General features: G+C 41.7%; 1 protein-coding gene across 2 annotated transcripts in view; it reads left to right on the top strand.

The window, feature by feature from the left end:
* DYM (dymeclin) overlaps positions 1-12,827 on the top strand; it is a 209,873-nt gene that overhangs the window by 158,161 nt on the left and 38,885 nt on the right. For both annotated transcript variants that reach the window (XM_066339695.1, XM_066339696.1), the window contains one exon: positions 9,179-9,361. In XM_066339695.1, the coding sequence (XP_066195792.1) occupies positions 9,179-9,361 (183 nt within the window). The remainder of the gene's footprint in view (positions 1-9,178; positions 9,362-12,827) is intronic.

The raw sequence follows: 12,827 nt of genomic DNA, 5'->3' as shown, positions 1-12,827 counted from the left end.
AGAAATCTTCGTCTCCTTACAGCAAGAAAACAGCAGGAAAACGTCATTAGTATTTCAAGCACAATATGACTAAATGGAAATTAACAGTTTTAATTTTCTTAGTAGGAATGTTGTCATCTTCTAGTAGCATTTGCTTCCCAGGTTGTGTGGGATCTTGGACAATGGTTTGGTTCAGTTTTACTAAATACCATTTGCATTCTGTTGTCAGTGTTGCGTGTGGTTTGGAAATACTGTCCTGGGAGTGTTTGAGTTCCCTGACTGTCAGGTATTTTGGGCATTGTGGTGGATCCCCTTATCCTGGAGCTTCTTGGTGGGTTTAGACCAGCCTCTGGAGCTTGACCTTGAGTAGATGTCTTCCAGAGTAATTTACATTTTCTAAGCTAGTTGGGGTGAAAATCAGTTTATTTGATTTGATTCGTGGGGAGGTTTGGACCAACCTGGTGCAGTAGACGGTTTCCCTCCCAATAAACCTTCCAAACCATACTGTTTTGGGATTCTTTGATTCTGGGAGTTGCAAAATTCTCAGTAAACAGATAAAAGGACCCAGGACTATGAGATGAAGCATCACTAAGTATCAATAAAGCACTGAGGAAACCTGAGCAATTTTATAGTAATTTTTCATTCATTCTGGAGCCTGACTTTGAAGGAGGTGGAGGGTAAGTTAGAATATTTGGAAGTGAAGTGCTTTATTAGAATTGTAATTTCAAAGACAGGAAGGGCGTAGATGGAAGAAGAAGTGAAGGGGTGACCAGGAGATCTGCACCTTCCCAGGGTTATATTCGTGTCCCCAGAAATGGCTCATTACTTCCCGTGCCAGTTTAAGCTGGGAAAACAGGCTTTTGGAGCATGAAAGCAGCTGGGCTTGCTGCCTTGGCAGGTGTCCTGTGGTGTGTTTTCCATGCTCCTGGGCCTTTCCCTCTGGGACAGGACACACAGTGGCATTTCCTCTGGTGTAGCCCTGTTGTGGTGGGTGTTGGCATTGGGATAGGGGCTGGAAATGCCGTGTTCCTCATGGAAATGTGTTCCTGCATGGGCTGGCTCGACGTGGCCGAAAACCTGCACTCTCAGCTTGCCAGTCACTCAGGAAGGCAGAGGAAGAGTGTCAGGACAGACAGCTTATTTAGCAAAGTGTCTGGCAACAAACTCTGTGCTGGGGTGACAGCTCTGCTCTCATTTCTAAGCAGCGATGCCAGGGTTAATTCTTGAGGTTATGATCACAATAGGCCCTGCATTTTTTCACGTAATACCTACTTTACCAAAAGTTGTCTGAGCTTGACACAGAACAGCCAAAGAGTATTGCCAGTAAAAGAGATAAAGATAAGATTCTGGTCACCAAAGGCTTGGCTTTGAAGTTGCTTTGCTCACTGAGGGTAAGAACAGCTTTCTTGTGAGCTTCCTTCATTCCTCTCCGTTCTTCCACTCCTTTGGCAGAGTGAGTTTATTTTGTTGAAGGTTTTATTTTCTGCTGAAAGTGCAGGAAATTCAGACAGCTCTCTTGGAAGCTCCCCAAAGCTAATACAAACAAGATACATATGCTTCTCTTAAACTAACTAAAAATAAAGTAGATTATTTGAAAACATTTAACTATAGGTATTCCCCTATAAAGACAAAAGGGAAATTTACATCACTACAATTATGGATGCTGATAAATTATGTTATCAAGGTGTAATTCTCTGGAGTGTCTACTGTCTATTCCTCACAAAAGATTGAGGAGTACCACCCTGGAATCTGGAATAGCTGCGTTACAGACAGAAGTAGTAACTACTGAATGTCCAAAAGCACAATTCACTGAAGTGTTCTTCAGAATGTACAAAGCCAGATAAAAAAAGTGTGATGTAAGATGAACTGAAACTGTCTGTTCAGCTATACTTTATGTGGCTGCAGCTTATGGATCTGGAACAGTTTACCAAATTTTTCCTGCCAGTTTCTCCCTAGTAAAAAAAAAATTGCAGAACTTATCTGTTTGGGGTTAATTTGGCATTCTTAGTCCTTTTGATATCTGTTAATTGTGCAGGGTATGTATGCTTCTTTCTCTTCCATTGCTGACAAAATTGCCTTTATAGTCATATCTGCGTCATGAAGGAAGCAGTTGTTTATGACTATAATTTTTTATAATTTATGTTCGCAAATTGTTGAATCTCACTGAAAAATATTACAGATGAAGAGCTACAGTGAGTCATCATGGACAGGGGCTCAGCATGGGGAACAGCCACAATTACAGTTGCCTGTTCAACCTCCACCATCACCTTTTCTCTATTCCTTCATCTCTGTGGGGCCTTCAGCCTCATCTCTGAAGATGATGAGTGGTCCCACAGTGTGGATGCAGTGACACAGACATGGTGCAGCCCTCCCTGACATTCCAGTACCTAAAGAGGCTCCAGGAGAACTGGAGGGGGACTTGGGACAAGGCATGGAGTGGGAATGGCTTCCCAGGGCCAGAGGGCAGAGCCAGCTGGGATCTGGGGAAGGAATTGGTGGCTGTGAGGGTGGGGAGGCCCTGGCACAGGGTGCCCAGAGCAGCTACCCCATGATCCCTGGAATTGTCCAAGGCCAGGTTGGATAGGCTTGGAGCAGCCTGGAAGAGGTGTCCCTGCCCATGGCAGGGGAAGGAACCCCAAGATGAACCTTGAGGTCTCTTCCAACCCAAACCATTCTGTGAGTCTTTACCTCTAGAAAGTCTTTCACAGTGTAAGAAACATTTGAAATACCATTCCTATTATGATTAATGTTAATTGGTAAAATGATGAGGTTTGAGATATAAATATAATTTTTTTAATTATATATGAAGTAACAAAATAAAAATTCAGATCCTTAACATAGACTTAAAAATAATTTCTTAAAAGCATCTCCATTATCACATGCTGGACAGTACCTGGCTCTTTGTCAGCACCTTCCTATTTCCCATAAGGAAGCTAAAATGAAGCCCATGGCAGGGGGTGGAATGAGATGAGCTTCAAGATCCTTTCCCACCCAAAACTGTCCTGGGATTTTCTGAGTTGGAAAGAGAGGCAAAGGGAGCAGATGTCCTTAAGGGGTCACTCAGAACTAGCAAGGAGAGTGGTGAGTCCAAGATGGTTTTCCTTCTGTGACTTTTGGAGTTCCTGGGAAGGAAATTATTACATCATGTCCAGCTATTTCAAGTAGTTGCTTCACAGCTTTTGCACACTGTGTGCATTCTTGGCTCCGCTGGAGAGGGACCAGCAGTGTTGGTCAGAATGAGCTAAAGCCACCAAGCTTTGACACAAAGCAACTTGCACTTTTAAAAATTCAAATGTCAAAGCATTTTATTACTGGCAGCAAGTTCCCAGTCACTAAAAGCCATTCATTGTCATAAGCAGTTAAGATTAGAATTGTGTTTGGACATGTTTTTTTTTTTGTCAGCTTGCATTTCCATCAAGTGTTCCTTTTGCAATTACATGTGACATTTTCACTTTATTTCATCAGGTTTCTTTGAATTAAGACTTCAGCACAGTGTGTTGTCCTTTTGTTTTCTTTTACCCTATTTACATTGTGCAGTTGTAGCATACTCCCTTACCAATCCCTTGCTCAGGTTTTGCTTTTTTTAGGCAGATAAGCTTCTTCCTGCTTATTGTGCTAACTATATAATTAGCAGTTATTTAGCTGAAAGTATAATTTAGCTGGAAAATTGCTGTGATGTGAATGCACAGTGAGAAATGTGGCTTTTTTTAGTGTACACAAGTGACCTGGGTGTCTGTACCTATTGTCATATGGTACATAACACCATTCATATGGAACTCACCACAAAGGAAAAGTTGCTCTGCTAGATCTCCAATTTTTTAAAAAGTTAGAAAGGAGACTGCTTTAGGCTTACAATTATTCATTGTTTTGGATTGAGGTTTACTGTGCATCTAGATAAAAGGGAGGAAAACCAAATCATTGCATTGAAGTGAATTTCAGCTTGCAATAAAAAAACACATAATCATGTCTGTAATACATAGTCTGAAGTATGTAATTATCATGTGGACATGGTATGAGGCTTAAGTTTGTTCACTGGTGCTCCTTAGAATCATGGAATAGAATCCCTGAATGATGTGAGTTGGAAAGAACCCTGGAGCTGATCTTGTCCCACCCCTGCCATGAACAGGAACAGCTCCCACTATCCCAGGGTCCCTGTCCAACCTGGCCTTGGAAAATTCCATGGATGTGGCAATCACAGCTTCTTTGAGAAACCTGTGCCAGCTGTGTGTGCAGCATATCTTCCCAGGTTAATGATCAAAAATGCAAAATATCATTAAGAAATCTGTCTCCATCCGTGCTGTTCAATACCTTGGGTAACAGTCTGGAAAACAGCAGTGCTTGACTTCCAGCCTGGACTCAGGACTGAAGGTCAAAAAATGGACTAATCAAGGAGCTAATTTCATCATGGAAGGGAAAAAGAGAAACTCATGCCCACCTTTGCTTATTGATGCCATTTCATAGCATCACAAGCCGCCAAAATTCTGATTTTTCAACCTGCCATTATTTTCCATATCAACTAACTTTGGAGGAAAGAAAACAGAGTAATAATGAATAATTTGGTCTCTGTTTATATCAGACTCTACGAACCACAAGGGATGGTTATGCAACATCAAGCTGAATTACACAAGACATGCCTCCCTTTATCTCCTCAGAACTGGTAACATTTAGAGGGTGGAGATTTGCATTCATTCATGATAGAACTTTTTTAATCAGTTCTTCATAGTCACAATAATTAAAATAAATTCAATATCAAATTGAATTAAAAGGATAAGCACTCAGAATGTTCCATTGTGAGAACAACGAGATGGGGCACCATAAATTAAATGGGTTTTTGGTGACATGGAGTTTTTGCATCCTCTGCTAACAGTGATTTGTTTTTGTTTTTGTTTTTTTTTTTTTTTGATGGGTAAATATGTCTGTAATGAACTGAACTGTGAGCAAATGCCTGGGGTTTTGTGGTTAGGCTGCTTGACTTCTCCTGGTATTTAAAAGCCATATACTTTTCAAGTGGTTTTACATATCAAGATGTAAGTATTGAGTTCTGTGGAAGTGTTTGCCCAGGAGGATACCATGCTAATTATTAACTGTATTGCAGTAAAGAAGGCAGCAATATTCCAAGATGGTCAGATCCAGGAACATCCAACTCTGCCCATCATTTTCCTTTGAACTTTTGTGTGTTCCTTGATAGTGTTTATCAAACTCAAATTGTTTTTCCCCAGATAATGTTCTCATTCATTGTGTTTTCCCCTGCATCCTCTCAGCTTATTTCCATTCTCTTTTCTCTGGCATGATTATTTGTTTTTTCCTTTTAACAAAAGACTACCCAGACATGTATCTGGCTGTTTTTTATGTGTCACTGCCTTGTTTATCCCTTACGCATCTAGAACATGACCAAACATCTATCTTTTTGCCTTAAAAGTTAGAATCTTTGCTCAAAAACACCACATTTAATTTCCCCTCTGAGAAGGAACATGATGTAACTACCTAGAATTACCCACAGTAAAGTGAAGGCTGTGCCTACCTTCCCATCCCTTTTGCAGGCATGATTCCAGTCTCACACTGTTGGTACCAAGTTTTTAGCTGCCACTTTGCTTTTTAATGATGGTTATAAGTATTTCAATGGGAATAAACAAAAAAACCAAAAAACAAAAAACAAAACAACAACAAAAAAAAACCAAACCCACCCAAACCAACCAACCAAACAAAAAACCCAAAAAACCTCCCCCCCCAAAAAAAAAATAAAAAACCCCCCCAACCAACCAAACAAAAAATCCCAAAAAAACACCAAACAACAACAACAAACCACCAAAAAAACCACCAACAACCGACCAAAAAAAAGTGAGGGAGGACTGATACACGTCGATGTTGACAGAGGCATTGTCTGAGCCCCGTTTTGTTGAGGAATATTGTGGTAATTTTAAATGTGAGTGCCACACTGAATTTGTCAGTTGTAAGCAACAGGAAACTTCTGACTCCTCTCCTTTAAATGTACTGTTCAATAGATTGAAGCATGTCTTCGTTTCACAAATCAATATGTGATTTTACTTTTCATGTAACAGCTAATCCAGTAAAAATAAATGGTCTTACAAAGCTGCTGAGGATGATGTGTTAGTCCTTGCCTTGGCCACATACATCCAGCATTTCAGCTGTGTTCAGCTGCTCTGAAAGTAATACAGAGGGTGATAAAATGCAACAACAAAATGTTAATGTAACTTTATTTATACCTGTCTTGATACCATGTCTGGGTGCAGTGGGGCTGTAGCTTGATACTGATGATACAGAACAACAAAACCACATGATATTTTATCAACATTTCTCCATTGTCTCATCCAAACACTGACCTTGGATTTATGCTTGTTTTTTCCTTTGTTTTGAAAACTTTTAAACCCTGAGGAATGATTCAATCTCTAATTATAGGAGCAGACAGTTTTCCTGGTATGTATGTGCAGTACAGGGATTCAGTGCCATTTCTCTGTCTTTTATGGAGATTGGTCTTCTTATAAATTCTTTCTCGTGTAGTCAGTTGTGAGTAAAAATCTTCACTAAATCGCCTGTTTTTGTTCAGGAGGGTCCCAGATTTTGCACCTGCAGTGTGGTAGCTGAAGTACAGATGGTTCATTCTGTCCATCAGCTATTAAAAACGTTAAATTTAATTCATCTGCAATAACTTCTGAACCTTTTCATTGTTTGAAGTTGACCACTAGCAGAGTCTCCAACCTGTTAGAAGGTGGTGAGCAATATATTCTGTTTCAATTAGCTGTATGCCTGCAGTTTAAGCTGAACGCTTTTTAATAAAAACACATTTAGTTTTTGAAAAGTAGTTGAGTTGTTTGTTACCTTTCTGGTAACTGGATAGATCTCGCTGCAGAATCATAACATTTCTGTGAAAGTCGTGTAGTCTATACTTTAGAATAATGTCTTGGTCACTAACTCACCCTGTTGCACTGGGGGCAGAAGTTTGCCAGTTCTCAGAGCTTTTAAAAATACACCACAATACAGAATATTCTGCAGTAAATCTGAGTTGATAGACAAGCACCATTCCCCGGGTGAGTTAGGTCTGGATTTTTTCTTCAGATTCCAGCTGAAGCAGTTATTTCTATTTTTGTCTGATATTTTCCATTACATACTCTTCACAACACCTACCTGGGATGCTGTTTCGTAGCACAATAACTAGGTAACTAGGCAGAGGAACCACCTGCATTTTGAAAATAGAGATTATTTCTGTCGTAGAAGGCTGTGATCCCATTGACAGCAATCAGCTTCATAAGGATTCCTGCCATCATTGTTAGCTGCACTACAATGCTAATTTAGGTGGCAAAGTCATTAAAAATAGGAGATACTCACATTCAAAAGAAAACCTGTAACCTTCACTGTCAGGCATCATTGCTGAAGAAGGAGTTTTACTGGAATGCATGCATGAGATATTCCTCTTCAAACAAGAGCTCCAAAAAGCTTCCACTCAAATCTCCCTGGGACCTGTAGAGGACAAGAGTTGGGGATAACCAGACTGAAGTGTGGGAGCAGTGGTGGGATCCCATTTCTCCGTGGTCCTCAGTGTCACAGAAGAAATGGAGGAGCAGGTTAGGGAAATGGTGCTGTCTTCTGCAGGGCCTCATCTCGGGAAGGGATTTGGGACAAGGGATGGAGAGATGGGACAAGGCGGGAATGGCTTCCCAGGGCCAGCTGGGCAGGGCCAGCTGGGATCTGGGGAAGGAATTGGTGGCTGTGAGGGTGGGGAGGCCCTGGCACAGGGTGCCCAGAGCAGCTGTGGCTGCCCCTGGATCCCTGGCAGTGTCCCAGACCAGGCTGGACAGGGCTGGGAGCACCCTGGGACAGTGGAATGTGTCCCTGCACATGGCAGGGGTGAAACTGGCCGAGCTTTAAGGTTTCTTCCAACCCAAACCACTCTGAGGTTCTGTGATCTACACTTCTAGGAAGAAATGCACCTTGCGTTACATTGAAAGCGGCCAGAGCAAAGTGGTAGCAAAGAATTTTGCTCTTCACGAGTCTAAACCAGATAATGAAAATTCCTGTGTTCTCTTCTGCCTTGGTGAGAGCATACACCTGCCACATGACAATTTGTACTGTGCTACTTAATAGTGGAAAATAACTGTGTGCAGATTGAATGACAGGCCAGCAAAATGCTGTTGTAAGTGCTGCCTTTTTATGAAGAACTTAAGTGCCTTCTGATAACTCAGAAAATGAACTTTATGGGCAGTCAGCAAAAGGAGGTGTCGGTGGTTTCATTGTTCATACCCAGCAGAAAATCTCAAGCTGGTTTAGTATGGTTCACGTTCTTGCCAGACCTATGAAGTCTCACAGTCCAGTGTTTGATGTGATGGAGACAGCCTAAATGATACAAACAAGGTAGAAGTGTCCCTTTTCTTACCTTATTCCAGGGTAGGACAGACAGCTGTGCAGTTGGAATAACCATATTGGAGATATCCTGGTGTGGAGCTCAAGGAGGGAAATCCAGACAGCTGGCAGGAATTCACATGCCAGCTTGCTCAGCTTAGGAAGTTTGAGTTGTCAAATGTACTGACAAAATGAAAAGCTCTAAAGTTTATCTTAGTGTAAAGGCTTAGTGCACTACAAAAGGAGATTCCTTTTTTTTCATTTATTACAAGTGTTCTTCAATGCCAAGAAAATAATCTTAAAAAATAGTCAAAGGGGAAATGTCTGGTAACAGTGACAGATATTCAAGGTGCAGTGATGCTTGATGCAGTCGGTTTTCCTTCTCCTGCCTTTGCTTTTCTCTTTCACCCACTGTTTTTTATTACTCTGTTATTTTTTGTATCTTTTCCCTATCCCTCTTTCCTGCACAGGGGCTCAACAGAAAATATAATAAATTAATTATATGCTGAAGTGCTATTACTTAGAAAAGGAAGGGTTGAAAAGACTGTGTTCACTTAACCCTTATGAATGAGGCTGATTACAATATGATAATGTTTTATGTCGTGGCTCCTGTTGGGAGAATCAAGCTATGAGGCTGAGTACTAGAATGATGCATTTCAATTAAAATTTTGGTGATTACTTGAGAAAAGAGATTCCTTTTCAGACACATGGACGCCAGATTTGCTCACCATGGAGATATTACCAACTAACAGCTTTGTTAGTAATAATTACCTGTGCGCTGCCCTAATTACTCAATATTTTAAAATAGAAAAGGGCACGCTGACCTTTTACTCCTTTCCTTAAGGCACAAGACCTGAACGTGATCGAGGAAGTGATTCGAATGATGCTGGAGATCATCAACTCCTGCCTGACCAACTCCCTCCACCACAACCCCAACCTGGTGTACGCTCTGCTCTACAAGCGCGATCTGTTCGAGCAGTTCCGGACTCACCCCTCCTTCCAGGACATCATGCAGAATATAGACCTGGTGAGTGGCACGTGCCTGCAAAGACAGTTACACGTGGTTATGTGATCTCTTTTTGCTCTTCAGAAGTGGAAAATATTCATCGCGTCTTATCAGTTGGTTTTAAAGCGGTGGGTTTTTCCCGGCTGTTTTTTTGGAACTGCGCTGTGGTGACATAGAAGCACGGAGTGGTTTGGGTTAGAAGGGACCTTAGAAGTCATTTAGTTCCAGCCCTATGGTTTATTTATCAATCCTTTCCACACACCTTTAACTCAAGAGAATCAGAGGGCTTTTGAGATTTCTGGTAAAGAATTCCCAAACTGTGACACATCTTTTACCCCGAAAAGGGAGGACAATGTGAGCTTCTCTTGACTGCTCCTTCTTGGAAACCTGCCTTTTAGGGGAGCAAAACCTAATCTTCATCATCAAACAATCCTTTTTCTTTTCTCTGACTCCTATCACCAGCCTATTAATGATTATAGGGAATCGTTTTTAAGTAAGTAAAGAGCAGGCATTCATTATTCCCTGTCTGTATCTAAATGTGTGTTGTTTTCAGCTGCTAACTGTTTTCTTCACAGCAACCTTCCCCTTCTGTAAGGAAACATTTTAGAAGAAAACAGGTGAAAATTGCTGTGGATAAATAGCTATTACCAGTGTGACTCTCCCTGGTGTATGACTTTGGGAAACAGTTGTTAATTTTTTCTGCATCTGATAATAGTTTTAATGTTCGTATGGAGAGATAAGCTTCTGTTAGAAAAAACTTGAAGCATTACAAATGTTTATCTGTCTTCTAGTCAATATTTGCAGAACTGAGTAATATTTGAAGCCACACTTGATCACTGGGTGCAAAATACTGGAAGGGAGGGCTGAGCAAGGTGCTAAGCCTCTGGATGCAGTGAATAACATATTATTGTGTCTAATAATTTGCAGAGTTTCTGGTTTGATTTGCTTTTAATTACAGGAGATTGCCAGATGTATGCCCATAGAGGAAAGTAATTGTAACTGTTGAACTGAAATCCTTCCCAGTACCTATTCCTTCCTCTTCTGTTCTCTCCTCACATTTTCTAGTCATGCAGGAGTTTGGAGAGCAGAGGACTTGCAGCTCAAAACTCTCTAAACTTTCAGCAGCTGCAGACTACAGGCAGCATGATACTGTCTGCACGATTACAGCAAGACGTCTTAAAGTTGTATAAAGAGGATATGGTGTGCTGAAGATAACAGTTGTCTACATTCCTGACAGAGACAGGGACCTTCTCTGGTTTCTTGAAACATCCAGGATGGTGGCCAGATCCTTCTGCTTGCAGCCCTGTGCCTCCCACAGACAGCAGCACGTCCTTTCCTTTGTAACAGTTAAATGTAGGTTTTCCTCAACAATTTAAACAATTCCTCCCCAAAACTGTTTAATATTGGGTTACAGCATAATGCCAGTTACATTCAGAAACTATTTAAAGCTTTCCAAGGGAGCATGTTGAATTTTTAAATAGCTCCTTTGTTAGAGAAGCGAGGACGTCAAAAAAAGAATTTTTTAAATTTTTTTTTTTTTAAATGTACCTGTCACCATCTGGCAAGTGGTAAGAGCTGTCAGGCTTGTAGATCTGAATAAAATATGAGATTCATCTGACTCCTCATCTACCCTGTCATGTCCTGCACTTCATACACAGTATTGGCAGCACCGTACAGAACCAGTCTTTGTCTTGTGTGCTACAGCCAGAATGTTCTAACTGGTCCTGCTGTCCCTTAAAACAGTGGGAAATCGTGTTAGTTTTACTGTACACATTGCAGGGAGTTTGTCTGGGAACCATGTGGGCAGGATCTGAGAAGAGCCAAAATGAGTTTCTGTCTCCAAGAACTTACCAGACTTTCCTCTGCTGTGGTAGAGCTGGGAGATCCATCCTCACAGCTGTATGGGGCACTGTGGATGTCTGAAATTTAGCTGTGCTCTAAAAGGAGCCAGGAAAAAAAAAATCCTCAGAGATCAGGCTCAATAAATTCCTGAACTGTGTGTTGCTGAAAGCTGGAGGATATACTCATGGGAAGGATCTCCCTACTCTCGAGCTGCTCTTATATTCTTACTTCAGCCTCCATCCCAGCCTCCTTTCAGACAGAATAGTACCTGAAATACTGAAATAGACCTGGGCAGGCTTTTCAAGTGACCAAGGCTGGTTATTAAGAGAGGATGGTTCCACCAACTTCCTGTGTGTTGAGGAGCTGTGTTGGCTTTCAGGTTGATGTGATCAATCAAATTTTGTGTACCAAAATCGCCACTTTTGGTAATGCCAAGAGTGGGGACGAAAAATTACCTTTCTGAACCTCCCCAAGTATGTCTGCTGGGGCTCTGCTACGTCCTGACTCCATCTCTTGGTACTTTCTCTGATCATAAGCAGCAAAGTCTGTTTGGGTTATGCTGCAGTGGAACCAGGATTGTAACTTTTGACAAGGTTGTTTAGAGGTGGGACAAGAGGCAGTGGCTTCCCACTGCCAAAGGGCAGGGTTAGATGGGATATTGGGAAGGAATTCTTGGCTGGGAGAGTGGCCAGGTGAGGCACTGGCACAGGATGCACACACAGGCTGTGCCTGCCCCATCCCTGGAAGTGTTCCAGACCAGGTTGGATGGGACATGCAGCAGTCTGGTCTAGTGGAAGGTGCATTGGGATTGGACTAAATGGCTTCAAAGGTCCCTTCCAAACCATTCTGGAATTCTGTGGTGCCTGTTATGCACTGTGTCACTCTGACATCCCTCTGCTCCAGCAAATTCTGCCCAGTAGCTGATGAAAGATTCTCCGACTGTAAACTGTAGTCCAGATTTGTATTTCACGGTGAAATACTAACAGAAAGTGTGATAACGTTTAATGCTGCAGAAATCAGACCAAAATATAGAGCATATAAAGTCTGTAATGAGTTTTGGACGCCAGAACAGTTGCCAGTTTGCCTTGTCAACAATGTATAAAATAGATATGACATATAAAGACTTAAATGCTTATTATTTTTACTCTGTTGGACGTAATGTACTCATCAACCAAAAGGAAGCATGGAAGAGGTGAAAAGGCTAAAAATTTGATGAAGAATTAATTGGAGAACGTACTGGGGATGTAATAATGAGTAGTTGACGGTGCAAATCGAAAAAGGCATCTGCTGCAATTCTGTGTGTGTATACATGCAAAGAATAACCCAGAGGTGTCCTCTAAGCCTAATCACACTGGTGGACATCTTGGCTGGATTACTCTGGGTTTAGAATCTCAGAATCATTTAGGTTGAAAAAGACTTTCAAGACCATGGAGTCCAACCATTCCCCAGCTCTGCCCAGGCCACAATTGACTCATGTCCCCAACTACCACATCCACATGGCATTTAAATCCCTCCAGGGATGGGGACTCCATCACTGCCTTGGGCAGCTGTGCCAGGGCTGGACAGCTCTTTCCATGAAGGAATTTTGTCCAATATCCACCCTGCCCCTGCCCTGGCCCATCCTGAGCCGTTCCCTCTCCTCCTG

The sequence above is a fragment of the Sylvia atricapilla genome, chromosome Z (genome assembly GCF_009819655.1).
Source record: "Sylvia atricapilla isolate bSylAtr1 chromosome Z, bSylAtr1.pri, whole genome shotgun sequence".
Classification (NCBI taxonomy): Eukaryota; Metazoa; Chordata; class Aves; order Passeriformes; family Sylviidae; genus Sylvia; species Sylvia atricapilla.
The sequence above is the reverse complement of the archived record's forward strand: the minus strand, read 5'-3'. Positions and strand labels throughout refer to the sequence as shown.